Source organism: Dreissena polymorpha, chromosome 4 (genome assembly GCF_020536995.1).
Source record: "Dreissena polymorpha isolate Duluth1 chromosome 4, UMN_Dpol_1.0, whole genome shotgun sequence".
Taxonomy (NCBI): domain Eukaryota; kingdom Metazoa; phylum Mollusca; class Bivalvia; order Myida; family Dreissenidae; genus Dreissena; species Dreissena polymorpha.
In genome coordinates this window covers 51,708,013-51,720,919 of record NC_068358.1, presented here as the reverse complement: position 1 = coordinate 51,720,919, position 12,907 = coordinate 51,708,013, and the positions used below count along the sequence as shown (strand labels likewise).

General features: G+C 35.6%; 1 protein-coding gene across 3 annotated transcripts in view; it reads left to right on the top strand.

Moving 5' to 3' along the window:
• LOC127879691 (unconventional myosin-IXa-like) overlaps positions 1–12,907 on the top strand; it is a 139,602-nt gene that overhangs the window by 44,704 nt on the left and 81,991 nt on the right. For all 3 annotated transcript variants that reach the window (XM_052426683.1, XM_052426682.1, XM_052426681.1), the window contains exons 13-17: positions 156–277; positions 676–820; positions 1,733–1,823; positions 2,602–2,703; positions 9,615–9,702. In XM_052426683.1, coding sequence (XP_052282643.1) covers positions 156–277; positions 676–820; positions 1,733–1,823; positions 2,602–2,703; positions 9,615–9,702 — 548 coding nt within the window. The remainder of the gene's footprint in view (positions 1–155; positions 278–675; positions 821–1,732; positions 1,824–2,601; positions 2,704–9,614; positions 9,703–12,907) is intronic.

The following is a 12,907-nucleotide window of genomic DNA, read 5'->3' as shown; positions in this document are numbered from 1 at the left end:
CCTTCAAACTAAGTTTGAGAATGGGTGTATTGAAGTCACTTTGTCAGTCACACATAAAATGTAATTCACACATTTCTCAAGCAGTTCAATTATAACTTTAAATATGTGATCACACATTTGTGACATTGCAATGAATTCTACCTGTGTGTACTCAGGAGGAGTACAAGAAGGAAGGTATCCAGTGGAAGAATATTGAGTTCATAGACAACACAGACTGTCTGGCGCTATTCTCAAAAAAGGGCAATGGACTGTTTGCACTCATTGATGAAGAATGCACGTGAGTAACTGTCTCATGTTCCTACATTTTCAGTATAAGAAAGTGTTTTCTTCATTTGTAATATTATTGTTTAACTTGTGGTTTTCAAAATTTAACGAGCATTTGTAGAAAATTATTCTGTATTTTGTGTGGAATGAAGGTTTGGACAGTTATAAATGTCCGTTATTTCTTGTATTTCTCAGTTTCCACACAAGGAAAATTCAGTGTATATAACTTATTATGTTCTTAAAATATTATAGAATTTTATAAATCTGATGGTCAAAGCTGAAGGTAATGTTAAAGCATATAATGGCTGTTCACCCACAAACTTATGAAATACTTTAAGATACTTTGAAGTGTCCATTTATAGACTAGGAAATATTATAATGACTGACTGTGGCCCTGGTTTGTTTCCCCAGATTTCCTGGAGCAAGTAATGACACCCTCCTGAGCAAGTTCCATCACCACCATGCCAAGGGTAATGTGTACTATGAGGCACCACAGAAGAAGGAACTCGCATTCACTGTCGTACACTATGCTGGCAAGGTGAAATACCAGATCAAGGTAAGACTTTGTCTATAATCGATTGTATGAGCTGCGTTCTTAGAAAACTGGTCTTAATGCATTTGCATCAAGTGTAATTCCAAATTAGCCTGAGCAGTCAGCACAGGCTAATCAGGGACGATGCTTTCTGCTTATATAAGAATATTTTGTTTAAAGGAAGATTTTTATAAACCAAAAATTAGTCTAGGCGGAAAGTGTCCTCCTAGATTCACTTGTGAGAATTGCTTGGGCTAATTTGGGATGACACTTCACATATGCATAAGTCCTGTTTTCCTTGAGGGCAGCTGAATTCAATTTTCGTTTTTAATTGAGTGTTAACTATTTTATGTTTCTGATAATTGAACAATACCTGTGCAATGTTCTTGATAGTTGTCTAATATCTGTTTCATTTCTTCACTATTAGATTTGTAGTTACTTTTGCTCATATTCTGACTCAAAAGGTTTACAGTCAAACAATTAAGTCACAACAGAATGGCTGACCGTATTGTCAATAAAATTTTCTGAATTGATTCTATGAATTATTGACTCATTTAACGTCCTTCAATGTACATTCATGACTACCCCTTTTCACGATTCACACACACGCAAAGAAAAGGCTTAACAAAAAAGTAACAATTGCATTTTTTATTTACAACAACAACCACAAGCTTTCTGAAATGTATATAAATATTAAATTATAATGAAGTAAATTACAAAAATACTATTTTCTGCAAGATTTTCTTACTAAAATCATTGAATGCCCACAAGTTTTATGTTTTAAAGGATTGCCCTCCACTCGTCATTGTTTGCCTACAAATATTGATTTCTGCAGGATTTTCTTTCACTTGAACAATTATTATAGGATCACGGCTAGTAAGTTCCACAATATTTTCTTTCACTATATATGTTATTTGCAAACATTCTGTTTTGCAGGATTTCAGGGAGAAGAACAGTGATCAAATAAGGACAGACATAGTTGCCAATCTAAAAAGCAGCAGTCTTGCGTTTGTGCGGGAACTCATGGGTCAGTGTCATAGACCGGTAGTATCAATAAGAGCAGCAGTCCATATCTATCCAATTGTTCAATTGACATTTAACTTATCCAAAACAGAAATTAAAAACACACATTCAAATTTGTGATATGATAGGAATTTGGGTAGCCTGTTATCAATTAGCTGATGATGCCTCCGGTGTAAATATAAGTGTAAATTCTGCTCAATATCCAACATAGACATTATTAAGCGCATTTCTTTCAAAAGAACAAATAGTTTGCCGTGCAAAAAATGGTATTCTTTTAAACCAAATCCGTTTTGCAATGTAATCTACTGAATGGACTGCAGCTGTTGCCATGCCTTTCATGCTTTCTACATCTGTGGGTTACAATACCAAGGATTGCAATCTACACTTCTCTGCTTATTTTCTGCTTGTGAATGAAACAAGTTTGTAAACGCATTATCATCAGATGCACAAAATTGGCTAAGGAAAAGGGACTTAAAACTAATATGAAATATTGTTTGATTAGGAATGGGAAAGGATTGATTGAGGTTGACAATGGGTAATGACTAATGTCCTCTCCTATTCTTGCTTGTTCTGAATTTAATCAATCACTATTCATGCTTATATGCACAATCTCAAACATGTTTCTTCTATGAATGGGTTACATAGATCTAAACAGAAATATAGCTGGTATGAAAACAGGAAGTACTTTAGCTCACATTTATTATATACTTAATATTAACCAGAAAGTCAGTTGCCATTATTCTGCTCTTAATTTCAGTACTGATTCCTTGTCTTTTGTGTAGGTGTGGATCCAGTGGCAGTTTTGAGATGGACAATTATCAAAACCCTCATCAAGAGCGTGTTTGCATTTGTAAAAGCAGGCAAAACATACCGCAAGCGTGGAGGTATATAGTTGAATGTTGCAGTGCTTTTGGGCTTAAGTTATTGAATGCAATTTGGTTATTCTCATTCAAAAATAAATAATCATTCACAAGCCATTTTGTTTTTATTACTTGTCTTCTTTAGTAAACTTCTAATATAACGTCCATTGAACATCTTGATTATTTAAATATAAATTTTGCTTAGCTACAGTACACACGAGTTGATGTGTCTTGAATTGCCAATATAAATGATTAAAACTTTTATATACATTTACTCAGTTTCTACACATGTTAATGTATTGGACAATTTCCATCCATCCAAGCTGTTTGGCTCGTGCTTTTCTCTGTGAACTTTCTTGTAAATCATCTGCATATGAGCCTAGTAATGCAAAAATGGGTCTTATGGAATATGCTGCCAAAATAGCCTGGTAAGGTGATCTGTTGTCCGCTTATGAGACCATAGAACCATGCATGACTTTAAACCAGACAGCGGATCTCCTTACTAGACTCCAGGATTGTGCAGGAAGGTCTGGAGCTAGGCAGGCCGCATATGGCACAAGATACATGACATAGCTTGTATACGGGAGTGTGCTTTCTGTTTTTTGCTCTCTCTCCACTTTTCTATGTTTGAAATTAAACATTTTGAGATATTCATGATTTAAATGATATTGGTTTGTTAATGGAGATAATGGATTTTAATTCACTAAGGCTAAAAGAAATTAATTATTATACTAGTGGTGCAGCTATGAGTTAAAATATCTCTAAAAAGGAGTCGATAAAAATTGATAAGCTGTCAAAAAGCAGCATGTTTTATTTTATGTTTGTAATGCCTGGTCCACTGTTTATTTTTAGCTCACCTGAGTACAAAGCTGAGGTGAGCTTTTGTGATCGCCTTTTGTCCTTCGTTCGTCATCAACATTTTGCCTTGTGAACACTCTAGAGGCCACATTTATTGTCCAATCTTCATGAAACTTGGTCAGAACATGTGTACCAATGATACCTCGACTGAGTTCGAAACTGCGTCATGCTGGGTCGAAAACTAGGTCACAAGGTCAAAAAAAAGAAAAACCTTGTGAACACTGTAGAAGTCAAATTTGATGCCCAATCTTCATGTAACTTTGTCAAAATAATTGCCTTAATGATATGTTGGTTGAGTTCAAAAATGGTTTCGGTCCATTGAAAAACATGGTCGCCAGGGGGCGGGGCAGTATTCCTTATATGGCTATAGAGAAACCTTGTGAACACTCTAGAAGTCACAATTTTTGCTCAATCATCATGAAACTTGGTCAAAACATTGGTTTCATTGATATCTCGGACGAGTTTGAAAATGGTCCAGATCCGTGAAAAAACATGGCAACCAGTGGGCGGGGCAGTTTTCTCTATATGTTTATAGTGAAAACATGTGAACGCTCTAGAAGTCACATTTAGGGTCCAATCTTTATGAAATTTGGTCATAACATTTGTTCCCTGGATACGACGGTTGAGTTTGAAAATGGTTCGGATCAGTAAAAAAACATGGCCGCCAGGGGGCAGGGCAGTTTTGCTTATATGGCTATAGTTAAACCTTGCTAACACTCTAGGAGTCACATTTATTGTCCAATCTTCATGAAACTTGGTCTGAAGATTTGTTGTTATGATAGCTAGGCTGAGTTTGAAAATAGTTTTGGTCTGTTGAAAAATATGGCCGCCAGGGGGCGGGGCAGCTCTGTTTATATGGCTATAGTGAAACCTTGTTAACACTCTGGAACTAACATTTATACATTTCTTCATGGAACTGTTGTTGTTTTTGTCTGTTGAAAAACATGGCCGCCATGGGGCGGGGCAGCTTTGCTTATATAGCTATAGTGAAACCTTGTTAATACTCTAGAAGTAACATTTATACATTTCTTCATGGAACTTGGTCCGAAGATTTTTTGTATTGATAGCTTGGCTGAGTTCGAAAATGGTTACTGTTTGTTTAAAAACATGGCCGCCAGGGTAGGGGCAGTTTTCATAATATGATTATATTAAAACCATGTTAACACTCTAGTTGTAATGCGGATGTTGGTGCACAATGATGATGATAATGATGATGATGATAATGATGATGATGATGATGATGATGATGATGATGATGATGATGATGATGATGATGATGATGATGATGATGATAATGATGATGATTATGATGATACTGGTAATGGATTCAGAAACATTGACCACAACCCAAATACCTAATTATAATTATTGCATTACTCAAATTAATTATTGCCATTACTTATGATGGTTATCTATATCTTTGCAGAAATTTAACATAGTGGTAAAACCAATAAAACAACAAGAAGTGTTACATATGAATCTTATTTGACTCTTCTTTCACTTATCCTAGCTAGGCTACCCTCTATGAAACTCATTTATATCTGTGCTTGCATTGTTGCCTGGTGGTAATTGTGTAACACTCCTGGAAATTGACCCCAATTAACTGGGCACTTTCATCAAAGACCTTTGTGTTGATGTCAGATGGAAACCATTCATAAGATTGATAAGACATTACAACTTGAAATGTTTTACCCCTACAATTTTCAGTTACTCAGTAGTTTGTGTGTGATTATGAAATTTTGTGATTTTAGCAGGTTTTATTGTTGTTTCAATTGCAAATATCAATGCAAGGTGAGTCCTAAAATTGTTCCAGTTGTTTAAAAACACTTTGTCAAAAATGTGAACAATTTGGTAGTAAAAAAACAACAACTTATCACATCTTTTAAGAATGAGCACAAACAGCTGTTAGAAGAAAAATTGATTTGCATTTTTTTTTTGCAAAAATAATGTATTTATGCTACAGATTTTTTGTGCATTGAAATTACAAATAGTTTGATAGTTGTTTTGATATGATACATTTTCAAATGTTGTTTCGATATGATACATTTTCAAATGTCTTGTGTGTTTACTTCTATATTTGCACACGTTTATAACTATAAGAAAGATCAAGTGATGTTTTGTACTATAAAAGAAGATCAATATTGAATTTCTAGTAGCTGTACATATTCTCATACTCATTTACTTTTTTATAACTGACTTTGATATATGATAACAATTCAACATATTTTATTTAATTATGCAAAACCTATTTTACACAAACACAATCTCTTGAACAAATACGGTTGTTTTGAGTATCTATAAGTGTTCTTGCTAAACAGATTGTAAACAGTCATCCCCTATAAGATGCTGAGATGCTTATCTTATGATCTCAAATTGGACAACAATTTGTTGAAAAATGGACTTCCATTTTCTTTTGCTGATGCTCATTATTATCCCCGCCGAAAAAAAATTTGAAGGGGATATAGTAATTGGTCCTGTCCGTCTGTCCGTCCGTCCGAAACTTTGTGCAGAGCATAACTCCAAATCCATTCAATGGATTTACTTCAAACTTAAAATATACACAGATGGCAACTAGGAGAAGTGCAGTGACCAAGAACCATAACTCTATCTACCTTAGTTTTTGAATTATCTCTTTTTTAACTTTTTGTCCGGAGCATAATGAATTATCTCCCTTTATTTGTTTTTACAAATATAATTCTACTCTATAAAACAAATGTTGTCATACAAGCTTACACATTTCGGCGGGGATATGGCACTACTGTGACAAGCTCTTGTTTAATTACTGTCCTCATATTACTTTTATCCAAAATAATAGCTTTGTCGCAACGGGTAACAAATGACTATTTAAAAAAATGTAAACACACACACAAAACTACTGATAACGCATATATGTATATATCTGCCGAAACAGCAAACCTTTTCTTTTCACAAAACAATGTTTACAACCCTTGTTTCCTGGATACGACGGTTGCGTTCAAAAATGGTTTTTATCCTTCTAGTAACATGACCGCCAGGGGGTGGGGGTCATTTTCCTTATATTTATATACTGAAAAAGCCTGTGAACACTCTAAAAGTCACATTTTTTGGCCAATCATCATGAAACTTGGTCAAAACATTGGTTTTATTGATATGTCAAATGAGTTTGAAAATGGTCGTGATCAGTGAAAAACATTGCAGCCAGGGGATGGGACAGTTTTCTCTATAGGTTTATAAGAAGCATTTTCCTTATATATATATTTAAAAAAAATCTGGGTATTAAAAACATGGCCGCCAGGGTGGGTGGGGTAATTTTCTATATAGGCCTATTGTTAATACTTTGGAACACCTTATTTTTAAAGTCAGTCTTGTCATTCTAATAACTTAAAATATTTGCTGAAGAGTTTTAATCTTTGTTTCTTTCCATCTTAGTCGCTCAGGTGAGCGACCCAGGGCCATTTGGGGCCTCATGTTTATTTAAAGGGGGGAAACTGGAGAATTTTACTGTTATTATAAGGTCATGATAGAAAATAACATCAATTCATATTAGAACAGGAAAATATTGATAATTCTGTTGTTTTTACTATTTGAAACAGTGAATTATCTGTTTGAAATCCCTGATATTTTCCTATAAACCACAGAAAAGCAATAAGTAAAACTCAATATTCCCCATGGAGAACATTTTCTTTTTAGCTCATCTATTTTTTGAAAAAAAAAAATGAGCTATTGTCATCACCTTGGCGTTGGCGTCTGCGTCGGCGTTAGCGTCCAGTTAAGTTTTGTGTTTAGGTCCACTTTTCTCAGAAAGTATCAATGCTATTGCATTCAAACTTGGTACACTTACTAATTATCATGAGGGGACTGGGCAGGCAAAGTTAGATAACTCTGGCGTTCATTTTGACAGAATTATGTGCCCTTTTTATGCTTAGAAAATTGAAAATTTTGGTTAAGTTTTGTGTTTAGGTCCATTTTATTCCTTAAGTATCAAAGCTATTGCTTTCATACTTGCAACACTTACTAACTATCATAAGGGGACTGTGCAGGCAAAGTAATGTAACTCTGACTGGCATTTTGACAGAATTATGTGCCCTTTTTATACTTAGAAAATTGAAAATTTGGTTAAGTTTTGTGTTTTGGTCCACTTTACCCCTAAAGTATCATAGATATTGCTTTCATACTTGGAACACTCGCAAACTATCATAAGGGTACAGTAAAACGACAAGTTGCATAACTCTTGTTGTCATTTTTACGGAATTATGGCCCTTTTTTGACTTAGTAACTTTGAATATATGGTTAAATTTTGTGTTTCGATCCACTTTACTTCTAAAGTATCGAGGCTATTGCTTTCAAACTTCAAATACTTTCATGCTATCATGAGGTTTCTGTACCTGGCAAGTTGAATTTTACCTTGACCTTTGAATGACCTTGACTCTGAAGGTCAAATTATTAAATTTTGCTAAAATTGCCATAACTTCTTTATTTATGATTAGATTTGATTGATACTTTGACAAAACTACTCTTACCTCTGACATACCACAATAGACTCCACCCAAACCATCCCCTGTGCCCTCCCCCCCGAATCCCCCACCACCCCCGAATCTCCCCCCCCCTATTTTTTGTTTAAAGATCATCTCACAAATGACCACCACACCCTCACACTATACCCCCCCCCACACCCCACCCTCCCAAATATTTTTTTTGAAATGGTTAAAAAACACAAATATTTATTTTTATGTCCCCCACTATAGTAGTGGGGAACATATTGTTTTTGCCCTGTCTGTTGGTCTGTTGGTTGGTTGGTTGGTTTGCGCCAACTTTAACATTTGCAATATTGAAGATAGCAACTTGATATTTGGCATGCATATGTATCTCATGGAGCTGCACATTTTGAGTGGTGAAAGGTCAAGGTCATCCTTCAAGGTCAAAGGTCAAATATATGGGTCAAAATCGCTCATTTAATGTACACTTTTGCAGTATTTCAATATTCAAGATAGCAACTTGATATTTGGCATGCATGTGTATCTCATGGAGCTGCACATTTTGAGTGGTGAAAGGTCAAGGTCATCCTTCAAGGTCAGATGTCAAATATATGTGGCCAAAATCGCTCATTTTATGAGTACTTTTGCAATATTGAAGATAGCAACTTGATATTTGGCATGCATGTGTATCTCATGGAGCTGCACATTTTGAGTGGTGAAAGGTCAAGGTCAAGGTCATCCTTCAAGGTCAGAGGTCAAATATATGTGGCCCAAATCGCTAATTTTCTGAATACTTTTGCAATATTGAAGATAGCAACTTGATATTTGGCATGCATGTGTATCTCATGGAGCTGCACATATTGAGTGGTGAAAGGTTAAGGTCAATGTCATCCTTCAAGGTCAAATATATGGGTCAAAATTGCTCATGTAATGTCACTTCTGCAATATTGAAGCTAGCAGTTTTATATTTGAAATGCATGTGTATCTCATGGAGCTGCACATTTTGAGTGGTGAAGGGTCAAGGTCAAGGTCATCCTACAAGGTCAAGGTCATCCTACAAGGTCAAACGTCATAAGGGGACATTGTGTTTCACAAACGCATCTTGTTATTATTTTATGTTTGAAATACCGTCCAACCATCGCACCCAAGAATCCCCTTCCCCCCCCCCCTGATATTTATTTTTATTTTTTTAAGATCATCTCACAAATGACCACCACACCCTCTTACTATACCCCCCACCCCCACCCCCCCCCCCCAAAAAATTTTTTTTTTTGCAACGGTTAAAAAACACAAATATTTATTTATTTAATTAAGATAATGTTATAAATGTCCACACCCCCACACTATACACCCCTCTTCACTCCACCCCTCCCTCCTTTGTGATTGAAAATGAGAGTCCCTTCACCTTTAAAAAGAAAATAGATGAGCGGTCTGCACCTGCAAGGAGGTGCTCTTGTTTTTACTGCTACTATTGTAGTATTGTGGCATTTAAAGTGAAAATACAAAAAAACTTGCATACCCATCATGAGAACAACTTATAGGAAAGTGGAACTTATTGGTTCTGTTAAGTATTATGATCTGAATTATTATCAGTATGCTTATTTGTGTTTGTTTTTTTCACAGGTCCCGATGAAGCAATGCTTCAAAAAAGATCACATGCCAAGGGAGACTACCTTGACAATCCAGATCTTGAATCTAGTCATGTTCTGAGGTAAGATTTGAAAGTTGATAAACGCGTTGCAAAAGCACAACTTTTTCTTCTCTGTATTCCTGGACATTTTTAGCTCAACTATTATATATGAAATATATATAGTGGAGCTATCCTACTCACTCCGGCGTCGACGTAAGGGTCTGCGTTAGCGTGCAAATGTTAAAGTTTTCGTACTACCCCAAATATTTTCTTTGTCCCTTGACATATTGCTTTCATATTTTGCATACTTGTTAACCAACATGACCCCAACCTATAAACAAGAGCAGACAACTCTATCAAGCATTTTGTCATAATTATGGCCCCTTTTCCACTTAAAATATGCATCAAATGTTAAAGTTTTCTTACTACCCCATTTATTTTCATTGTCCCTTGACATATAACTTTCATATTTTGCATACTTGTTTACCAACATCACCCCAACCTATAAACAAGAGACAACTCTATCAAGCATTTTGTCATAATTATTGCCCTTTTTATACTTAGAATATGCACATTATTGATAAATCTATGTTAAAGTTTGTGTACTCCCCCAAATATTTCCTATATCCTTTGACATATTGCTTTTATATTTTGCATACTTGTTTCCCAACATGACCCCAACCTATAAACAAGAGCAGACCACTGTATCAAGCATTTTTACATAATTATGGCCCCTTTTACACTTAGATAATTGAACATTTTGCTTAAATTGCCATAACTTCTTTATTTATGATCACATTTTATTATTACTTTGACAAAACAACACTTACCTGAATACCACAATGGATTCCACCCAAACAATACCCCACGCCCCTACCCAGAATCCCTTCCCCCCCTCCAACATCCCCCCCAATTTTTTTTTTAAACATCATGTAATAAATTACCCCACCCCACATTATACCCCCCTCTCATCTCCCCCCCTACCCCCCCCCTACTTATAAATTACAACACCCCACATTATACCCCCCGCTCACCCCCCCTACCCCCCCCCCCCAAAAAAAAAAGAGTTTATTTCCCTTTTTTTTATTTATGAAAGATTGTCTAATAAATGACCACACCCCACATTATACCCCCTCTCAACCCCCCCTGAAAATAATAATTTTTTTAACTTTTTTTTTTTAACTTTTTAATTACTACACCCCACTTTTTTCTAGAATGCTGCTCTATACTATATATATATATATATATATATATATATATATATATATATATATATATATATATATATATATATACCTTTGAAAGGTATTTAAAACTAAAACTGATGTCATGCAATAAATCCTTAAATGTTTTTTTCCTTTTTAGATCGACTATTATATATAAAATATATATAGTGGAGCTATCCTACTCACCCCGGCATCTAATTTAGCGTCTGCTTTAGCGTGCAAATGTTAAAGTTTTCGTACTACCCCAATTCTTTTCATTGTCCCTTCATATATTGCTTTCATATTTTGCATACTTGTTTACCAACATGACCCAACCTATAAACAAGAGCAGACAACTCTATCAAGCATTTTGTCATAATTATGGCCCCTTTTCCACTTAAAATATGCAGCAAATGTTAAAGTTTTCGTACTATTTTTTAACCAGGTTTTCCGAAGGAAAAAACTGGTTATTAGATTGGCGAATGCGGGCAGTCTGGCTGGCGGGCGGGCAGAACAAGCTTGTCCGGGCCATAACTTTGTCGTTCATTGTGAGATTTTAAAATCATTTGGCACATTTGTTAACCATCATTAGACAGTGTGTCGCGCGAAAAAATTACGTCAATATCTCCAAGGTCAAGGTCACACTTTGAGTTCAAAGGTAAAAAATAGCCATAAATTAGCTTGTCTGGGCTATAACTATGTCATTCATTATGAGATTTTAAAATCATTTGGCACATTTGTTCACCATCATGGGACGGTGTGTTTGAAAGAATCACGTCAATATATCCAATGTCAAGGTCGCCACGACTAAAAATAGATTTATTTTAAAACAAACTTACAAAGGGGGTTAATTTTGTTTGTTCATTTCAAAAGTTCAGTTTGAGTTGTCTCCCTTTATCAGATTTTTTTTCACAATGAAAACCTGGTTTTGTGACAATTTTGTCCCTTGTTTTTTTTTTTAAATCATCATCTAATAAATTACCACACCCCACATTAAACCTCCTCTCACCCTCCCTACCCCCCATTTTTGTTTTAATTTTTTAATTTTGAAAAGTTGTCTAATAATTTATTGAATATGAACAATTTCCCCATGATGGCTTACGTTATACTGTCAAGCACTCGAATAGTCGAGCGCCCTGTCCTATGACAGCTCTTGTTAAGCTCACCTTAGCAAAATATGCTCATGGTGACCTTTTGTGACTGTTTTTGTCTGTCGTGCGTTGTGCTGCGTGCATTGTCAACATTTGCCCTGTTAACAATCTAGAGGCCACATTTATTGTCTGATCTGCATGAAATAAGGTCAGAAAATTTGTGCCAATGATATTTTGGTTTATATCTAAAATGGTTCCGGTTGGTTGAAAAACATGGCCGCTATGGGGCGGGGCATTTTTCCTTAAAATGGCTATAGTAACGCCTTGTTTACATTTATATCCGATTATTATGAAACTTGGTCATAAGATTTGTCCCTATGGCGGCCATGGGGCGGGGCATTTGCCTGATATGGCTATAGTAAAAAGTAATATTTGTTGTCCAATCATAATGAAAGCTGGTGCAAACATTTGTTCTAATGATATCTTGGATAAGATCCAAAATAGTTTCGGTCTGTTGAAAAACATGGACATTAGGGGGCAAGGAAGTTATCCTTGGCTATAGTTAAACCTTGTTAGCACTCTAAAAGTTACATTTATTGTTGGTTCTTCATGAAACTTGGTCAGAACATTTATTATGCCCCCCTTCAAAGAAGAGGGGGTATATTGTTTTGCACATGTCGGTCTGTCCGTTCGTCCGTCCACCAGATGGTTTCTGGATGATAACTCAAGAACGCTTAGGCCTAGGATCATGAAACTTCATTGATCATGACTGGCAAATGACCCATATTGATTTTCAGGTCACTAGGTCAAAGGTCAAGGTCACAGTGACTCGAAATAGTAAAATGGTTTCCGGATGATAACTCAAGAATGCTTAGGCCCATGATCATGAAACTTGATAGGTACATTTATCATTTCTGGCAAATGACCCCTATTGATTTTCAGGTCACGAGGTCAAAGGTCAAGGTCACAGTGACTAAACAGTAAAATGGT